Source organism: Poeciliopsis prolifica, unplaced genomic scaffold (assembly GCF_027474105.1).
Source record: "Poeciliopsis prolifica strain line A6 unplaced genomic scaffold, Auburn_PproV2 SCAFFOLD020, whole genome shotgun sequence".
NCBI lineage: Eukaryota > Metazoa > Chordata > Actinopteri > Cyprinodontiformes > Poeciliidae > Poeciliopsis > Poeciliopsis prolifica.
In genome coordinates this window covers 3,638,852-3,658,493 of record NW_026562395.1, presented here as the reverse complement: position 1 = coordinate 3,658,493, position 19,642 = coordinate 3,638,852, and the positions used below count along the sequence as shown (strand labels likewise).

The following is a 19,642-nucleotide window of genomic DNA, read 5'->3' as shown; positions in this document are numbered from 1 at the left end:
GTGCTTAGCACCAGCGTTTCTGTATGGTGAGGCTTTTTTAAAGATATTTTGTCACAGTTTTTACTCTGTTTTGTTCTAATTGCCTCCAGCTTTTATGTTATGTAAACACTTTCTTCTGCCCTTGTATGTTAAAAGTACTGTTAAAAACCAGGAATGATTGAAATGTGGTATTTAAGCCGCTTTGCCTCAAATGAAAAACATTTTGCCACACCAATCATGAACAGAGCCGATACACCTTGCTCTGAGCACAGGAACGGCTTTAAAAAAAAAGAAGCCTGATTTGAATCGCTTTCGGCTTCATCCGCAGGAAGCTCGAATATTTACAACCTTTGTGACTCGCACTTCCCGGTGGACACGGCGAGATTTTCCGATCTCCATAAATGTACGTGCGGCTCGCGTCGTCAAAGCCTGCCAGCTGCTCAGTCAATATTTTATCAACAAAGTTGAGTGAAAACATTCCCAGCAGGTCAACGGATCTATTCAGCAGAAAAAATAGCAGCCAGTCGCAGACATTTAAACTGACTATATGAACTATGAATAATAAATTTGTAACCATTACCATAACAGTCGGGGGGAAAAAAATGCGGGCAGAGTGAATCAGCAGAAACATTAACATTACAAATACGGTACGTGCAGTCCCAGTCGAAATGCATCTGGAAGCTTACTTACAGCGGCACAAGTTTTTTTTTTTTTACCATATTTTAATCACATAATGAACACAAACTGTACACTAAATATGCCTTATTAGAATTGTTTGTGATATACCAAAACAAAGTGGGAAGAAGACGTGGATTCTTCTACAAGTTAAAAACCAAAAAGAGGGTTCTACGATGCTGTTTCCTCAGAAATGTCCTCTAGCAATCTACTAAATGATTAATTAAACTCAAGTGGGTCCAAACGTCTGATGGGTTTTATTTAAGGGCATCAGAGTAAAAGGGACTTGAAACAAACGCATGGCACATTTCTAGCATTTAGCCTTTATTTTTTCCACTTCGCAACTCTGCATTGCTTTACAATCCCACTAAAATGTATTTGAATTTGTGACAAATGAGGGAAGGTTTAACAGGTATCCATATTTCTGTGGTCTTTTTTTAGATTTACATGTTTCGACTTAATTCCAAGCATCTTGTTGGCGCTTCACAAATAAACAAAATAAAGGCCTGTGTCGCTTAGAAACAGGCTCCACCAATCTGTCCAAACATCTTGAGAGACCCTGTGGTGTTTTTATGTTAAAGATGTGAAGAAGCTTGTTCCGTCATCAAAGATCAAAACCCAGGTTGCTCTGTGTGTCTGTGGCTAATGACCCCTCCTCCCCCTCAGCTTCTCACTGCCCACCAATGGGGCACTAATACCAAAACGAGGAAGCCTGTGGTAGTTCTTGGAGAGAGGCAAAGTAGGTTAAAGTTTTACTGCACTCATAACTGAGTCCGGTTGCTGTGGGGCCTCGGCGAAGCTTCATGATTGCAGCAAAATGCACACCGGAGAACAGGCAGGGAGAACAGCAACAAACACGGAATGATGCGCATGAAAAAAGAAAACAAAACGCTGATTTCTTTGGAGCGCCGAATGCCCCAGATGCATCAACAGCCCTCAAATTAAGCAGCTCCGAGACAGATGAATCAAATGCGTTTCCATTACGGGGCAAATATTCCATCCACCCCGAGTCATAACGACACCGTATAGCGGCATTATGGGGAAATATCAAATTAGGCTGTTTCATTTGGAGGACTGTTGTGCATTGCAAACAGCTTTGGAGATCAATTGAGCAGCTAGGTAATGAGCGGCAGCGGCCTGCTCTAATATACTCAGTAATGTTCTTTTGATTGCTTTGGTTAATCTTGCTCTGCCATGTGGTGGGGGAGGCGGCCCCTCCCCACCCCATGCCGAAACCCACTTGTCAGCCCAAGTTGGAGGGGAAAATACCAAGAGAGCAATGCTTAAAAAAAGGAGAAGCAGTATGAATCAAACTATTAAATGTGCATCACAGTTTTTTTTTTAAAACGCTGGTAAGAATTCATTAGACTCCCTGAGAACGCTGCAAATGCCGGGCTTTGTGCTGAATGGCTTTCAATCAGATCGGCGAGAAATAAGAAGCCCCCGATGAATAGGACATGGTGTGCAACCTTCAGATGAAGACTTGGTGATGTGTTGGATAGAATCAGACACGCTTCACCACTCTGACTTCTGAAAGTAAATCTTCTCACTCTCAGAAAAAAAAAAAAAAAAAAAACGAAGCAAAAGCCATTCTGTCACACCACAACACTCACAGCTGTGGCCATTTAATTTGCTCCAGCTCGGCTTCGTTCGCCTGCAACCTCTCGCTTGCCTAAAAAAAAAAAAGAAAGCGCCAACAAACCTGTCCAACCACTTTTGCAATATGCTGCACCGCACTATTGCATGCTGCGCCATCTGCCACACTTTGCTGTGCGGTGTGAATATTTATTCACTCATATCTATGTTGCTCAGGCCTCCGCCTAGCCTATCCCTTCCTGCCCATGCCCGGACGCAGCAGCCCAATGGCGGCTCAGAGCGATTCTGGTACCAAAGAGCTGCAGAATACGTCTGTCGTTTGGAGATGAGGAGGTTTCGAGTTTGTTCCTTTTACCTTTCTACGTGGTCCAGGTTGCCAGACACGCCCAGACCTCCGATGGTGTACAGCTTCCCGTCATACACCAGGCTGTTGTGTCTGCAGCGAGTCACGGTCATCCGAGACACCAGGTTCCAGTTGTCCAACAGGGACATGTAACACCACACGTCGGCCACCGTCACGCCCGACTCTGTGCCACCTGAAATGTAGAAAGTAGAGCCTATTGAAGTGGGCTGTGCTGGGCAATTGTAATTTTCCCTGTTGGTAACATTGACACAATGTACACAGTGGAGACTTAAAAGCTTTTCATTAAATATTTGTTGAACAATGTTGATTACTGTGGTATTTATTCAACTCCCACTTGCAAAAGATTCTCAGGTTTGGTGGGTAAAACTGACAAAGTACAGTTTTACTTTGTCAATAAAACTTGGGAACATAGTTCATGTATTTTTACTTCTAAAGAATCTGTAAATTATGCTTCAGATTTCTGCCCAGGTTCCACTTGAAAACAGATTAGAAATGGAGTTTTTCTTTGGCTAAATAAACAAAGAAAAATCACTTGCAGTACGACAAACTTTGCAGGTAAGACTAAGCACATTATCAGACCTTAACCATTATGTATACCAAAGCTGCTTTTGCACGGTTTTCTCTGGCATGATAAAACTCTCTTTTATGGCTCTCAGAGGGAGAGAATGAAGGTAATTTTGTAAAATATGTCATGTCTAGCTTTTGGTGACTTGTTTTTGGAGAATATAGTAGTGCAGCTTGTTGAAGGAAAGCTCTGATGGTGAAGTTGGTCATTTGGAAATATTTTCTGAAAACAGAAGGTTGTGCTGTCACTTATTAAGGCAACTCTGTATAGCTGAAAGCCTGCAAACCAAACGATCACCACAACAGCAAATAGCTTGAATATGTAAATATCAGACTTTCGGACTTGTGTTGCTCTACAAAACAGTTAAAAGGTAGGTTTTACTCCATCAGGTCATTCTTTTATATTTCTGTAAATGATTAAATGTATCGTAAATCACGAATCGAACTTAAATCCTGTAGATAACATCCTATTAATGTATTTTAAGTAATATCAAAATGTATTTTTTTAAATTCTTCCTACTCTTACGCTCTCATCCCAACATGTTTCTTCAAAAATAACCCTCATCTTTGGTCAAGTTATTACAACAGAATAAAATGATCTTCAAAATGAACTGCCAGACAAAGTTAACATTGTGGACTCTAGCAGGCTTCTAAGAAAAGAAGCTTTTGCATGTAGTCCGAGTTCTGTGAGTGCACGTATGAGCCATGAGTGATCTAATAAATGCTGTCTAACACTTTAACCTTGACTGCGCTAGAGAAAGAGGAAGAAACACCCGAGGAGACGGAGAAGAGGACAGCTTGTGACGACGTCTCAGAGCTTTGAGACAAAGAAAATGCTGGTTGTGATTGTGCTTGCCTTGGAAGCTGCAGCATAAAGCAGCCCGACACAGTTTACTTTTCTGCGTTGAAAAAAAAGCAGAAAAACACTTGTAGGAAAACCGAGACATATTTATTTGCTGTGTTTAATCAGGCGCACAAATCACAGCTGCTGGGTAATCACTCTTCTGAAGAGGTGCAAGTCAAACAACGTTAAGATATACAATTGCTGAAAAGGTGCAGAACGTATTTATTATAGTTTGGCTCAAGCCATAAGGCGTCTCAATAGCTAAAGTAAAGAGTTATTTGGTGGAATCAAATGGTGTCAATTTTGATTTTAATTTAGGAACAGTTTATGTTTAAAACACATCAGTGTGCACTTGTTGGATATCAGCCCAGTTACCTTCATCTAAGATAAACAATCTCTGTTGTGACTTCATGTCATTTTAGTATAACTACAGCAGCTGCAGAAACGCACAGTTTAGCTGGGAGAATCTTTTGACAGGACAGTTATTACTCGTCAAGACAACTAAAGTGGTTCCAACTATTAGGATCGCTTTGGACTGTCTAGAGTGGCAAGAGAAAAGCCATATCTGACAAAAAGCCATAAGAAATCTTGTTTACAGTTAACTATAAGGTCAGTAAACATGTTGAAGATGTTGCTCTGGTTGGATGAAAATCAAAAATCCCACTTTTTGGCTTGTGTGTAAAAGAGAGTGTTTCAGAAAACTGCTGCTGTACGGCACCTTGAATGAAATGGGAAGTGTTATGGTATTGGGGTAAAAGAAAGGATTGTTGGAAAGGTGGAACTAAATGAAGGGCAATCCAGGAAAAAAAATGGTTGGAAGCTCCAAAATACTTCAAACTGGGGTGGAAATTCACATTGAAGCAGGATAACAACCCTAAAAATGCTGCCAGAGCAACAATAGCTCGACACTAAGCATGTTCATCTGTTTGAATGACTCAGTCAATCTTCTTGGGGGCGGGGGAAAGTAAAAGTGATCTTCAGTGATGTTATTGTTCTATATGTACATGTTTGGTTTCGTTCCTCTCTTTCTCCAGGTGAAGAAGCAGATTCCTGGTGTATTCTCGTTTCACTCTTTCATCTGTCTCGCTTTTTCTTCCATTTGTCCGTTGAGATTGAAATTAACTTTAATTACAGTAATAAGGAAGACAGTGTAAGAGCAGATCACTTTGGCTCCAAGCCAATTTGCCTGATCTCTTCTAATCCCAAATTAGATGCCTTTACAGCCTTTGACTGTTTTAAAAACATTTCTGCAGATGGAGAACTCACACACAACAGTGTCTCTGCAAGAGGCAAAATATTTGTATATTTTTTAAAAATGTATATCCCTCGCCAAAATGGGGGATCAGTTTACAATCTAAAAGTAAAACTGTTTGGCTTTTTTTTCTGTCTGATTGCTCTACAGACAGAACACATTAAAATAGTCAAAATAAAACACTGAACTTTTGGCTTGTAACATGACAAAAAGTACATCTAAAGGCGTGCATTCTTTTATAAAGCCTTGTATCGCCTGGGATACACAGTATGTGGCGCGCTTAGCTCTCTGCCTTTATACAACCCTATATATATTTCCAAATCCCGTCTCTCCAAGAACTGAACCGCGATTGTTTTCCATCTCTAACAACAGAGACTGATTAAAAATGGTTTGTTGCCGCCTCGTTCCAAATCAGCTCTTTCAGACGTACAGCCCGACTCCTGACACCAGCCACAAGTCAGTGACCCTGTGCAGCTTGTGGGGAAGGTTACACACCAGAGCCTGTTGATTGGCTAGCTTGTACAGGCCTGATTTCCCCACTGGCAACGTGACTCCCGGTGGACACATGCAGACCTGTTCCGGAGCCCAAACACAAATTTACATTTATATGAAAGGAGCTGGAGAGGAAAGGTACACGCAGGACAAATCCTGTTGCATTTCCAGAGTGCAGTGTGAAGGTCTGAGTAGCGTGCAAGACGCTCGAACAAATGGACTGTGGAGGGAGAAATTCAGTTTACCTCTGAAGGAGCGACTTAAAGGTGTCACATAGAGGGGCGTCACAGAGCGCACAGTGGGCTGCTGTGGAACCAAATAAACTGCAGAACACTGCAGCAGCTGCGAAGCCAGACAGAGGAAAAGTCGAGAAGAAGAAGAGGAAGAAAATCCTCACAGAGGGTAAACAGAAAAGAAGTCTGACAGAAAAATGACTTTTTTTCCTTTTTTTTTCAAAAAACAGAAAGACATTAAAGGTGTCTGCAGTAGTGGGCTTAGAAAAGCTTTCAAAGCAACATATTGGAGAGTTATGAGTCTGCCATCTTTAAAAACTCTTTGGATGGTTCTGAAAGGTCATAGGAAGTGAGCAGAGGCCTGAGAAGGCTTGGTTTGCTGAATCACACTGGGAGCTACGTAAAAAAAAAAAAAGACGATCAACTGTCAGATTTAACAAAAGAAATATGAAATTGTCTGTTTTCTCCTCTTCACCTAAAAGCTTTCACCAACAAATCATCACAGCTGTGCCCATAACACAAAAGAAGAAAAAAATAATCACTCAAGGAGACCAAATAGAAAAGGAGTCAAGAAAATTATGTTTTAGTCTTTTTTTTTTTCAGACATTCTCCTACTCGAAATGACACACATTTTCAATAGGTTCACTCTTTTTCTGATAAAAAAATGTGATGAAAAATCAATACGTTGTGGATTTTTATTTAGACTCATTTCTGGACCGATATAGTTGGTGGATTGACAGATCAGCGTGAAAAACAAGCTAGATAGTCCAAAAATATTTTCCAACCTGAGAATGTGAAATTCTTACGTTGTCTTATATAATGTACAGTGCCGTGAAAAATGATTCACTCCCGTACAGATTATCACATTTTAATTTTAAGAGAAATTGGAACTTGTGTCTGTAAAAGTGAGGCTATGCAGAGTAAAATGCACAATAAGCACATTTATGTGAGAACTACAACTTTGCTTAGCTGGTGTTTAGTAATCCAGCATTGTGTCTATTTGTTTCTAAAGAATCTCAGTATTGTTGAAATTCCTCAGATCTTTATCTTTAGTTGAAGTCAAGTCAGGATAGGAAGAAATGATATTCTAAATGTCACCTTTTATTTTACAAGCTTATTTTAAAATCACTCTAGCTCCAACTTTTTCCTAACTCAGGTACACTATAGTGAACGCCTGCCACGGGGAAAGCTTGAAAAAGCCCCATTTGAGTGAACAATTTTGCTTACCTGACAGGTAGATGTTGTCTCCCGCTGAGATGACACTGAAGAACTCGCGGTCGTAGAAGGGCAGGCTGGCCAGCGGGTACCACTTACTGTTCTGGGGGTTAAAGCATGTGACTGCTGTCAGGGAGCGCTGGTTCATCCCTATGGCCTGTCGCCCTCCCACCAGAACTATCACCTCCGCTACACCTACGGGACAAAAGAGGACAGAGAGAGAGAGGAGAAAGCAGGTTTATTGGGAGAGGATTCCAGCAGTGAATGAGGGTAAGATTGAGGATGGTGCAAAAGCAGCAAGAAGCCACGGTGCTTTGTTGGGCGTTGTTGGATGCTGATGTTACTGAAGCGGAACCGACAAACGCACACAAACGAGGCAGAGACAAAACTGGTTTTGGTCGGGATTCAGCAGGCCTCTAAATGCAAAACAGCAAAGTTTCCTCCCGGTTACTACGACTAGGTAAATGGGAAAGCATAACTCAATTAACAAGACTGATGGGCCTGCCATATGCGTGGTCGCCGCCCAGCTCAACTCCTACACATCCTAATGGTGCTAACAATGAATTCACTCGTCCACACGGGCATGGAGAAACAACGTTTTTTTTTTTTTTTATGGAGGATCACAAAATCAATAGGTAAATCAATTTCGGTACATTTGTATGTTGAGGTGCTCGCTTAATTGGGAACGCACTTGAAACTTGTTCAATCCACCAGACCTTATAAACATGCACACAGACAGCCTGTGGATAAAGACACCAGTCTTCTAAAACCTGCACTCTCACACACACTCACACACACACACGCTGGCAGGCTGCCACATGTGTCCTCAGGTCCTCTCGGTTTGCAGCAGCAGCAGGCTGCAGCGAGCAGGCAGAGCGACCAGACAAAAATAAGCAGTGTGTTTGTAAGCAGCAGGCAGGCGGGTGGGTAAAGGGAAGCAAGCCAGGGAGGGAGCGGATAAGGAGAGACTGATACAGGGCCCGAAAACGGAAAGACGTAAAAAAAAAAAAAAATAAATAAATAAAAAGAAAAGAGAGAAAAAGAATTGAAGGAAAAAATAAATGCACGAGATGGAATGCTAATCTTCCAAAGGCCCAGGATAAGTCTGACGGCGAGTTTTGGCTGTTTGGATCGATACTCTCTCCTGACCTGCTGTACCCACAGGCAGCCAGAGGAGTTTTCCATAATGTATACGTCTTTAGGCTGAAATTCTTATGTTTTTACGCTTCCACTTTTTTCAAAGTAAAGCAGACTTTTTTTCTTTTTTATGGGGAAAAATAAAAATACATACAAAAAAACTACATTGTGCTTGGCAGAAGCTGAGTAAACAGACCAGAAATATCCTGGACAACCAGCTCAGACTTAGTGGACAGCTTAGAGCTGGCTGACGCCGCTTCCTCCAGGGATTAAAAAATAAAAAATAAAAAATGACGTCTGCCTATATGATGAAAACCAAAGTGACGGTTAAAGAAGAAGCTGTGACTCTGTTATGGTAAACATGAAGCATGAAGGTCTTGTACACAAAAACAACATGTTTTTCACAGATTGTCGCCCTGCCTGGTTGTGTAACATAGACTGAATCCCATTTCACTCCTTCGCCCCTCATTCTCAGCCCTTAACTTAAATTTCCTAAAAAGGAAATAGTATTTTTATTTTCAGAGTATGTGTTCAGAAGAATAAAGGCAAGGATAAAGTATGGTTTCATTTTTATATAATGCTGCCGTCAAACATGTGCACAATAAAGTCAAAGCTAGCTGGCTGAACTTCTTAATGAACGTCACATTAGCTGTGATTGTCAACTAATTCACTAGTACTAGTTAAAAATGAGTTGAATTTGAACTTTTGTTTTGGTCTTTTAAGCTGCCAACCTTGCATAATTTCAAATTGTTTGCTAGAATGCACTGTCCCTGTTTCTGTATGGTAAATGATCTTCAACTGACCAGTTTGGTCAAAGCAAAAGCTAAAAATTTATCCAAACAAATATTGGCTTATTGATTGTGAAGGACTTTCTTAGAAATAAATTTTGCAACACAAGAAATCCTATGATCTGACCATAACGACGGACACGCTTTTCACTTATTAAAATCTAACCAAATAAATCAACAATGTTTTTGGTTAAATTATAACAATTAATTGATTCTCTAACCCCAATATTTTACGTTTAGACAAATCTAAGTCCTTGGACTACCATCCAGAAGACCATTGATGTTCTGTCAATAAATAAGAGTTTATTTGTTATGGGACAGCAGAAGATATGGCAGCTGTGATTTGGCAAAAAAAAAATAAAATAAAAAAATCAGCGGGTAAACAGGCTCTTTGTCTTTGCTCTCAGGAGCTTTCACCCTCACACGCAAACACACACATATCATCTCGCGTCCTGGCTGAGTTCTCATTGTTCTCCTCCGTGATTAGTTTGCTGCTAACATGTCTGCACTCCATTTCAGATTTATTGGATTTTGAAAGTATGACTATTTTCTTCGCTTTTTTTCTGACGGAGTTTTTCAAATCTCCTTTAATCTCAGTTTCTCTCATCCAGCTCGTTGTTTCGGTTCACTCATATTGACTGTCGCGGCAGAGCTTCTGTTTGAACACAATGGCAATTCATTTTCTCTTGACTCCTCCGTCAGTCAACACTGCACTTTTTTAGCTGTTCCTATAATGCATGTGCTTTTACCCTTTAAGCTGAAACAAAATCACTTTAGTCAGACAAGGAAAAGAAAAAAAATGCCCTGGCATTTCCACACATTTCTTTTTCTGTTTAATCCTAAAATTTAACGCAAGCCTATTCTTTGATGACAAACTGCAGAGCAGCCGTTTCTATTGTCTGCTCGGTCCCCACAGCAACTAATTAGGCCAACTTAAGCGATTTCGCATGACGCCTCAAAAACGCTGAACTAAATGTGCCTACGCACACGCAGGTGCTTGCGATCACCTCGTGCACACATGCGTGAATGTTCTCTGCGCTTTCCGCTCGACTGGACACGTCAGTGAGAGTCCACATCTGGGCGCCGCGGCTGCTGCGTGGCTCTGAACCCTGAAGCCCCCGGACGCATTCAGAAGCTAACACGAACCAGCACCGGCCTGTCAGAACGCGGCCAAACACAAGAGGGGCGCTGCTGACGGGAAGCCACGGCATCCGATCAGATGGCTCAGCGTGCGTGTGCGTGCGTCTGCACATGTATGTTTTTCTCAGACAACAAGACCCTCCCAGGGATGGCTGTCAGTCAGCCGAAGGTTTGATGGGAGTTAGGTGCAGGGATGAAGGGATGGAGAATGGTACGATGGAGAGAAGTGTTTGGGGATGAAGGGATAACTGAGACTTGACAGCTCTCCCTTTTTTCTCTCCCCCATTTCCTGACAGAATTTATACCCATAGCGGTTTGGGGAGAGGATTTCTCCTTCTCCTCATCGTTACTGACCTTTTCTGGTATCGTAGTAATATTTTTAGCCCGTCTTTGGTACTGAGGTTTTGAGCCCCACATTTACATTCGTAAATCCAGTTCCTAGAAAACCTTTAGAAGGAAGATATTTTCATATAGTTTTTGTCCTTCACACATTTACCACCAAAATGTGCCAAGATATAGAAGTCGGTGTCGGCTGGGTCTGGGTTTCATGGGTAAACGAAGCTTTATGCGTTTATTTTCCACCAGATTATTTGTGCTGTTCTGCTATTCAGTCTGAAAAAAGCAAAACCCCAAAAGGACACAAATGTTGGCACGTTTAAAAAAATCCAGGAAACCAAGAAGGATGATAAACATCAATTTATAAAAAGCATAAACTCAATAGTGAGGTAACCATGGCAATTGGAAATCTGACTGAGCTCAATTAGTTTAGTCAGATTGGGCGGAGAGCGTCTGAACAAGAGTTTTTAAATCTTGCCACAGATTCAAATTTCGGTTTAGATTTGGACTTTGACTGGGCCATTTTAACACTGGAATAGCTGATGACACACTGTTGTTGTTTTTATTTCTGCAAACTGTTCCAAGTTTCACTGATGCCGTGTTGTTCACCTGTCTTGTCATTTGCAGCGCTAAAAGCACAAACTACTTTCTGCTGCGACCGCAGATCATTTAGCCTCCGAGCTCCCAGGACTTTAATGACAACAGTGACATGGAGCAACTTCAGACGCAGTCCATGCAAATCCCAACTTTAAATAATCATTGTCAGACTTTCTCTCTTTTTTTTCATTTTCTTACAACAGCGTTAGGTACTACAAATTGTCAAATTTCTCCTTGGTATAAGCTTTTTGTAATTGTCTAAATGCTTCCAGTTACTTTTTATGGTTTAAATTTTTTTTAACTCATGTTGCTTGTTGCAGAAATTCTTCCTCCTGCCTTTCAACGTCCCCCCCCCAAAAAAAATCATCTGACAAAGTTTCAACGAGTCAGCGTTTCGTGCAGAAACAGGAATCACAACAGCAAACATGTGGACCCGAACATACCCCAAGAAAAATGTGGTGCAAATGGCTGACTTCATGCATAACTTCACACCACGTTAAACACGCACCTTTTGGGTCTTGGCCATGCTTTCAAGAATACAGCTGGATCTCTGCACGGTTCTTGAACGCATCTAATTTCTCATCTGTTGAAACTGGCAAGCAATAAATGCCCGGCATTAAGGTGTTCACACAGTTTTTTTTTATAGCCGTTGTTTGTTTTTTTTAGAGCCGCGTGTGTGTTTCTGAACCACCCCCTCAATTGCTCTGTGGCTTGTCACTGCAGAAGTCGGCAGTGTGTTTTGCCCGCAGGAAGATTGTGTGCTATGTTTGGAGGCTCGTGCGTCAAGGTATTAATGGTGGGGACACCAACCAGGTAGGAAATGTCACGGCTGCTTTGCATGCAGATAAAGCGGCAGGTCAAACTTTGCTCATGAGGTGCGTTTGTAATTTCGTTTGAAAAGTATTTGTATTTGTTACTGCTTTCTTCTACAAGCGACCTCGCCCGTGACCCGACTGTTGTTGGAAAGTGGGTCTGATTCACAGCAAGTTGATTATAGGGCAGCTGTAATAACAAAATAAGCAGAATTTAACATTAAACAAAGTGTTTAGAGGAAGCATAATATTCATGCAAGTTTTTGATGTTTTCATGTCTGCACTCTTCAGTTAGTGTCAGGTCACTTAACCACTTGTTAGCATTAGAAGGACGACCTCTTACTGACATAAAAGAGCTGAATGGGGATGGATGCAACGCTCTTCAGATTTTATTTGTGAATATTTTGAAACTCTTGTCTCCTTTCTTCTACTTCACAACTTTTTATCAGTGTTTTCATCTAACCTAAAAATGAAAAGTGACATGAGAAAACACAAAAACGTAAAGGAGATGTGAAGAGGTGCTGGATTTTTCCTGTGGCATGAGGCTTTACTGTCACCTTATCATCCAATGATGTGATTTAAAAAGACATGAAGTCTTTTTAAATTATCTGATGACATCATCTACTGACGACAATCTGCAATTTCTAGCAAAGGCACTAGAGGCGAGCACATATGATGCTTTTTAACTGTCAGCTTTAAAAAATTTGTAAATTTCACTGCTATACCTACTGTCTACACACACACATGGAATTTGACTGTTTTTAGCTTCACATGGTTTATGGATTTGGACCCTGCTTATCCTTTGGAGGTAAAATTATAGTGCTAACCTGGGGCCTCTGCAGATAAAATGAATTCAAGATTAAGATGTGTTCCGGATAGTCTCCCGTTAGAGCTGCATCAAAAATTGAAGATGACGCCCACCCACAGGCTGAGACGTGAAGACACAAATATTCACGCATGCAAAAAAGAAAAAAAAAAAAGCCTGACAGCTTCCACATATTGCTTCCACATGATTGGGCCTAAAATAAATGAGTCTATCTGTGACAAGGACATGCCGTCCAGGCTTTCTCCCCTACAGGAACCAGCTCAGATCTCACTGTGGACAAACACCCACACCCAGATGCATGGTCACTCCTGCAAAAAAGTGAGGCGGATGGAAAGACAGGAGGGAAAGATTCAGTCACTTCCTCTTCCTTAATGCCACAATGGGTCTATCCTCACCTTACTATCCACCTCACGCTGTGAGCCTTCCTTCCCTTTTCTTCGTCTTTGAGCCCCGCAGCAAACATCCCCCCATCTTGCACTTGTTCCCTTTTCATTTTTTCTCTGCACCGCTTCCTATTCCTTTGACAAATAGTTTACCTTTTGTGCTTCTCCCTGACCTAACAACACCAAGTGGAAGTCTTGAATTTTCCCCTCTTCTCTTTATGTACAGACAGGAAAACAGTAGTTAAAGCAATTTACTGACGAGTGCAGACATGAAAACAAGAACAGAATATAAGCCAAGAAAACATCATTCGACCTACTCTGACAACCTTTAAGTCAGTATTTGTCCGCCGTCAGTTTTGTGACGTTTTTTGCTTTCTCATACTTTTTCCAGAAAGAACTATTGTTTCAGAAAAGGTCCTCCAAAAGGTCCATCTTGTCGTATGTTGGATATCTCTGCAATGCCAAAACATTGCTCTGTTCTCTTGAATGATATTTTGAGCTGTTTTTTGGGAAATCAAATCTGTAACTTATAGACTTCTCCAACATACTTTTTAATCAGTTTTCTTTTGCTGCATTGGTAATAAAATCACTAACAGTTTGGATCAATTTGTGGTCCATCTAAACCTGGTGTTCCTCTTCTGCATTCAGAGTTTAACTGATTTGGACAAAACCCACAAGCAGAGTTCTGCTTCTATCAACTGTGTTTGTAATTGATGTTGGAATGAAAAAAAATTATGTAAGAAAAGTTTTTTCTAGACAGAGATGAATGAGTGGAGCTCTCCTTAATGTAAAGAAGAACAAATGAGGCAAACTGCAAATGTTTTGGGATGACTCAAGTTACTTTTAAAAGACAAAAATCATAACATTTCCCTCGAACGCAAGGCTGTGGTGACTGGTGTGAAAGCCCACAGAAGCGATTCATGCATTACATGTCTGTCTTAATGAGGGCATATTTAAGATAAACCTCTTCTGTCGTTTTAATAAAGTATAAACTGAAGGTTGATCCCTTTTTACATTCGTCGTTACGGGGCTGAGCCTGCTGCAGAAAGGGAGTGAGTCCGGCTTAGAATGAAGCTGTAGTTACATGTTTTCATGTTAGCACACATGAGAATGGATTTTGTCTGCTAATGTGTTCAAGCAGAACAAATATGAACCAGGTAGTGACTTTAGTAGCAAATCAAGAACATTGTCTTGTGTCCACTTTTCAGTCAGAATTTCAGAACAATGTTGCTCAAATAACTTCAAGCAGAAACAATTGGACAGTTGATATTAGTGAAGCCAACATGTGCCAGCTGGTGAATGATAGGACATAAATGATACATTAAATAAAGACACATTTTAAAAGCTTGACAAACAGGATGTAAATACATTACAATTCGTTTGTGCTGAGTTTAGCGTGAAGTGATTAGCTGAGCATTAGTAAAATCAGCAACACTTATTGAGTTAAGTGTTAATAATGATGAATTGTCACAACACCATCTCCAACAATCCTCTATAAACTGCAACTCCAAATAATTACTAAGGCACAACGTCGCTAGTGGCAGTCCTTTCTCTGAACAAAAGCATGACTTCAAGAAAATATCTCAGATTTAATACCTGTAGAAAGGACAATTTCTCACGTTTTGAAATAAAGCAAATGCAAATCATGACTTTTTGTTGCACTTTTTAGAAGTACGATCTTAAAACAACGCCTAATGGGCACCACTCATCGCTTTCATCCACTCTTTTTTAAGAAACACTTTTCGCCACGATGAATAACGCTCAACTAAAAGCTATTAAAACTAACACCATTGGTGACAAAATAATTTGTTACTGTCAAACTGTCACCAGGATTTCTGTTTAAACAACTAAAGGAACTGTGGCTTTGTGGCGGGCTGTTCATAACAAAACAAAATTCCTAAAGAGGCAACGCACCTATTAATGCCTGAATGATGAGCGGCGAGGAACAGCTTAGCCAAAATAAAAACACATTCCTGAGAAAATTATCACATCAAATAGGTGAAGAGAAAAAGTTGCTATCATATCTTAAACCATTTACGTTTGACCAAGTGCTGAATGGGCAAAAATATTAATGAAAATGTTCATGCTGCAGTTATTTAGCAGGGGATGCCATGACGGTGTCATACTGAGGTTTTACTCACATCGCAGCTGATAATATACTTAGAAACTGTGAGAACTTGTCAGACTCCAGGCATGCATTAAAAAAAAAAGACAATACACAGGCAACAACTGAGTTTTTCAGTGAAAAGCTCTAGTTTGATATCCTCTCAAATATTAACCATATCAACAACAAATAAAGCAACATTCTGTTTTGACTAGATCTGAGATTTTAAGAAAATGTTATGTTAGAAACTAAACTCGCGAAGGCCGTCTTTAGAGGTCGACAGCAAAGTAACATCAACTTAGCCGTTGCATCATAACCATCTGGGTTTTTTTTCTGCTCTTCATAAATAATTATTACACACTTGATACTGTAGCTGAGTAGGGCAGAGGACTCTCAGTCACCAGTGAGGGGAGCTATTGCCAAGAGCTGCTGGTTTTGCCAGTCAGACTGGTCTCTGAGTGTCTTCAAGAAATATGTAGCTGTCATACACGTCCCTCTGAAACTTTATTTTTTGTGCCTTTTTATAGTTACAGTATAGTGCTGGATATATGCAAAAACAAAAAAGAAAGAAAAAATGCAAGGAAAACGCTTTTGACATGTTTTTTGGATTATTTTACCTTTAAGAGAGAATGCAAATATTTCCCGTTTACAACGAACAATCGAAAAGAAAAAGCACCGCCGCCGGTGAAACAACAAAATCAAGTTAATGTGGTGGGTGGGGGAAAAAAACAAAACATCTGCCTATTACAACAGAGATACTTTCAAAAACGTATATTGTATGCATAGATATATTCATACGCTGAAAGCTGGAAGCAAACAGTATCGTATGCTCTGGATATCAAAGCCACAGTGACAGAAGTGGGATTTCTCTCAGGGCTCTCAGCCACTTACTGCTGGTCCATAAACATTTTCTCTTATCTCTGCACTGCTCCTCTCTATTTTTTCTTTTAGCTTTTTATTCCCCCCCCCACCCTCTTACTAATCCCATGATTTCTCTCCCATGGAGTTAATTTGTGATGGTGAGGGATCAGGGGTCCAAGGGCTCTCAAATTATTTCCTGGGCCACAGAAGTGCAATGTGTGTGTGTTGTTTCATCAGGAGTTTGTGTGTGTGTGTACGCGCGCGCACCCTTGTATGTGTGCATTTTGTAATTTGTGTGTTGGGCATCTGGTGGGCAAAAAGCCTGCACTACACTGATTGACTGGTGTCCTTAGGAGCCTTTTTTCATGGCTTAAAGAGAGTCCTTGAAGCCCATTTAAAAGCTCAGTTCACTCAATATCCTGATCTCTGCTGATATCTTGGTTCAGCATGGTTGGTTATGATATCTTTTAGTCAAAATGCAACAGTTTTGGGGCGCTGGGTGGCTCAGATAGAGCGTGCATCTTGTGCAAAAGCCGTAGAGCTTGACGCGGTTGTGCTAGGTTCGATTCCCGGTTCCGGACCACTTGTCTTCTCCTTCCCTTTTCTACCTATTTCCTTCCTAGCTACGGCTAAAGGCCAGTTTCATGATGTTACCGCAAAAAAACTTGCACTAAAGTAAGTGTAAAATTCTATTGTTTTGACACCTGTAAAACATACAGCTTAAACATCTGCCAAACACAACATGTTAAACTACGTTGTAGTTTTCATGTTGCAGACCCCTTGAGCTTCTTGACGTCTCTCCATAGGGTCATGGTGACATGGTGGACCACCATCTTGACCCTTCAGTTCCACTGACCGTCTCCATGAATCTCCCCTGGGATGTTCCTCTTTTCCACCAACATCATCTCCAACATCCACCTTCCATCCCTCCTTGCTTCATGTGCAAATCATCTCAACCCCGTCTCTCCATCTCCAAACATCCCGACAGCCACTAGTTCCTCCGATCTGCCGTTTCTGGGATTTCTCACTCGGAAACTATGCAATACATACAAAACAAAAGGCTCAAAATGCTTCCTCGGTTTCTGGATGAAGTGGGATTTACTGTTTTTGTTTTTTTTTTATATGCAGGGGCACATACGCTCGCATTCCACATAGCTAAATCTGCATCATCAGCACGTGTGCGGATCACTCTCGGAGGCAGTTTTCCATGTCTGCTGAATATTAGATGAGGCTGAGGCAGCCCTAAAGCCTCGCAGAGACGGCAGGTACGGCGGGTCAGAGTGCCAGATGCGCCGGGGTTGATCTGTGTTTCAGTAAATGCTGTTTACCAGTAGTCAGAGCACGGACTGTGGGATTCAGGTTTTCTGACCAGGAAATCCCTTACTCTACCCCCATATCGCAAATACACACATCTTTGTACTTCCTCATTTCCCTCCCTCCCTGAAGCTGAATGTATTCACTACATAGAAGGTCAAGCAGACAGAACCTTAATTTTGGCTTCAGTCCCTGCAGATATTAAGATCAGAGGTTATCCAATCCAGATTTACTGCCTCCATGTTACATTTATGAATCGAGAGAGACGGAGAGAGAGAAAGCGCTGTGTTTCACTGAGATGTCCCTGATAAGACAAAGGAATATCTAAAACTCATACTCCAATTCTCCAGGTAACAGCTGCATCCAAGCGTCTCTCTGGTGCTTTGGTTTTTCTCTGTGTCTCTCGCCTTCAAATACCTTCCTCTCTGAATCCAGGAATACAATCAAATGAGATATCGCTGAAGGGCACTCTTAAGACGTTTTCTTCATTTTTTTTTTTTTTGCACGTTTCTTTCCTACATCCTGCTTTTCCAGTGTGAGAGGTGAAACAGTAATCTCACGCCGCATTGGCTTTAAAAGACAAATCGTGCAGAATAATTACACAGAGGGGAGCAATAATCAACAGACTCCTCACTGGAAAGAGAAGGCTTATAATTTTTTTTTATTTTATTTTTTCAAACCACTCATCTAATGACTAGTGTTCGGACAACAAATATCAAAATAAATTCAATTATTCCACACACACAAACACACACAAAATAGCGAGTGTCAGCTGCGGAGCTGCAGCTGAGGACATGTCACTGGGATCACTGAGAGAGAAAATTAATCAGGGGGCCTGAGCCAAAAGCAGGATGTGGCAGACTTCAGAGGAAAGTCATCTGATGATCCTTTATGCTCTCCTTACAAGGTGCGAGTCTTGCTCCCCTTTCTTTCCGCTGGTAGTACACTACAACTAATCTCCAAGGAGCTGCTGGCTGGCAGAGGTGTGAATGAGTAGATGAATGTCACGCCTACGGGCTTTTGGACTTCGCAGAGCCAGCCTATTTTTACTTCCTCCGAGCGGCGAATGCGAGCCGCGCCAATGTGTAACCATATCTGATAAAATCCAGCCTTGTGCGACTGGAACAGGAGCGGCAGAGAATAATTTGGGAACAACAATGTAAACAAAAACAACAAGAAAAAGGCCAATAAAGCCAGTTCTCAATTTTTCTGGGTACTTTAAAGGAAGCACGCCGAAGTCCACTTTAGATAGGAAGCACTCTGCTTCCATCGACATGCGTACAGATCCAAGAAAGAGGTTAATTTGGAAGGCTTGAGTCTGGTTCATACATGGGTGCAGTTTCCCAGATGTTTGAATTAACCATGTAAATCTGTTAGGATTTGATAAACAAGACCTGAAAGGAAACTCTGCGAGTTGAATAGTTGCCTTTGGAAGAAGTTTCCAAGCCTCAGGACAATGCTCCTACTGTAAAGCACGGAGGTGGTAGCATGATGTCTGTATGTTTTCCTAGTGCACAAAACGCATGATATTCATGAGGAAAGATTATGATGTGTAAGCTTTAAAGCAACGTGAGACAGGAAGTTAATGCTTATGATCCTCAGTATAACACCAATTTTAGCCAAAAATGCTTCATGCTGGTCATCATTAATAATCTCAAAGCTGAAAAGGTGTGTGTTAGCAAGGGTTAAAAGGTGATTCTCCCAAATACAAGCGTCTAACACTGCAGAAAGTAATAAAAATACATTTTGGTAATCCCACACGTTCTAAAGGAGCAAAAGTTCAGTCTGATTTAATGCCAGGCAGCGAGAACGCAGCTTCAACTGAGAAGAAAGAAAAAAAACAATGCAGCACAGCAGGAGAGTAAAAAACATTCAGAAAACAACGTTAAAAAGGCTGAAAACCATATGGCTGCTATGATGAAAACAGTTTTATTATAGCATTCTGGTCCTCTTGCGAATAGATTTTCTCACAAAAGGTTCATGTTATTATTTTCTGCAACACATTGCAATGACCGTCTATTCTATTGTACATCTTCAGAAGATGCATCTGGTTTCAGCTCCATACACACTTCAATCAGTTGTATTAAGGAAAATAAATAAATAAGGAACTGCATTTTTCTTCTCTTTCTT

The 19,642-nt window shown here is 41.0% G+C and overlaps 1 protein-coding gene across 2 annotated transcripts in view; it reads right to left on the bottom strand.

The window, feature by feature from the left end:
* Positions 1-19,642, bottom strand: part of LOC129368995 (kelch-like protein 29) — a 250,869-nt gene that overhangs the window by 44,039 nt on the left and 187,188 nt on the right. For both annotated transcript variants that reach the window (XM_055044230.1, XM_055044229.1), the window contains exons 11-12: positions 7,227-7,409; positions 2,606-2,786 (exon numbers count right to left, since the gene is read on the bottom strand). In XM_055044230.1, the coding sequence (XP_054900205.1) occupies positions 2,606-2,786; positions 7,227-7,409 (364 nt within the window). The remainder of the gene's footprint in view (positions 1-2,605; positions 2,787-7,226; positions 7,410-19,642) is intronic.